Source organism: Myotis brandtii, unplaced genomic scaffold, assembly GCF_000412655.1.
Source record: "Myotis brandtii unplaced genomic scaffold, ASM41265v1 scaffold975, whole genome shotgun sequence".
Classification (NCBI taxonomy): Eukaryota; Metazoa; Chordata; class Mammalia; order Chiroptera; family Vespertilionidae; genus Myotis; species Myotis brandtii.
Genome location: NW_005372049.1, coordinates 426,871 through 427,464, shown reverse-complemented (window position 1 = coordinate 427,464; position 594 = coordinate 426,871). Strand labels below are relative to the sequence as shown.

Here is a 594-nt window from a genome sequence, read left to right as displayed (position 1 = left end):
CGGCGCCAGGGGCCCCCCCAGGCTCCCCTGAGCCGCCTCCCAGACACCCTGCTTCCCACCTGACTCTTTATTTTTAAAAATATATTTTTTAGGGCCCCGACCAGTTGGGCTCAGTGGATAGAGCGTCGGCCCGCGGACGGAAGGGTCCCAGGCTCGATTCCGGTCAAGGAATGTATATTTGAAAATATTTATTTTTATTGATCTCAGAGAGGAAGGGAGAGGGAGAGAGAGAGAGAAACATCGATGACAAGAGAGAATCCTTCATCGGTTGCCCCCTGCACGCCCCCCCACTGGGGATCCAGCCCACCACCCGGGCATGTGACCTTGACCGGAATCGAACCGTGACCTCCTGGTTCATAGGTCGACGCTCATCCACGGAGCCGCGCCGGCCGGGCTCACAGAGAGGAACAGGACGCCCCCCCGCAAACAGTTAACGAGGCCCTTGTGTCTCGGGGCGCAGGCTCTGTGTGGTGTAGGCCGCCCCCTTCCCTTCTCCCGGGGAAGGGCTCCTCCCAGCGGTACCTGCGTCCGCGAGGCTCGGGCTGAAGGAGTGGGTGAGCGCCAGGCCCAGCGAGGGGGGAGGGGACGAGAGGG

General features: G+C 61.6%; 1 protein-coding gene across 1 annotated transcript in view; it reads right to left on the bottom strand.

Moving 5' to 3' along the window:
* The window catches only part of NAV1 (neuron navigator 1), a gene marked incomplete at its 5' end in the record, with an annotated part of 68,855 nt that overhangs the window by 10,385 nt on the left and 57,876 nt on the right, over positions 1–594 (bottom strand). Inside the window, one exon of the mRNA XM_014533393.1 lies at positions 523–592. Within this exon, the coding sequence (XP_014388879.1) occupies positions 523–592 (70 nt within the window). The remainder of the gene's footprint in view (positions 1–522; positions 593–594) is intronic.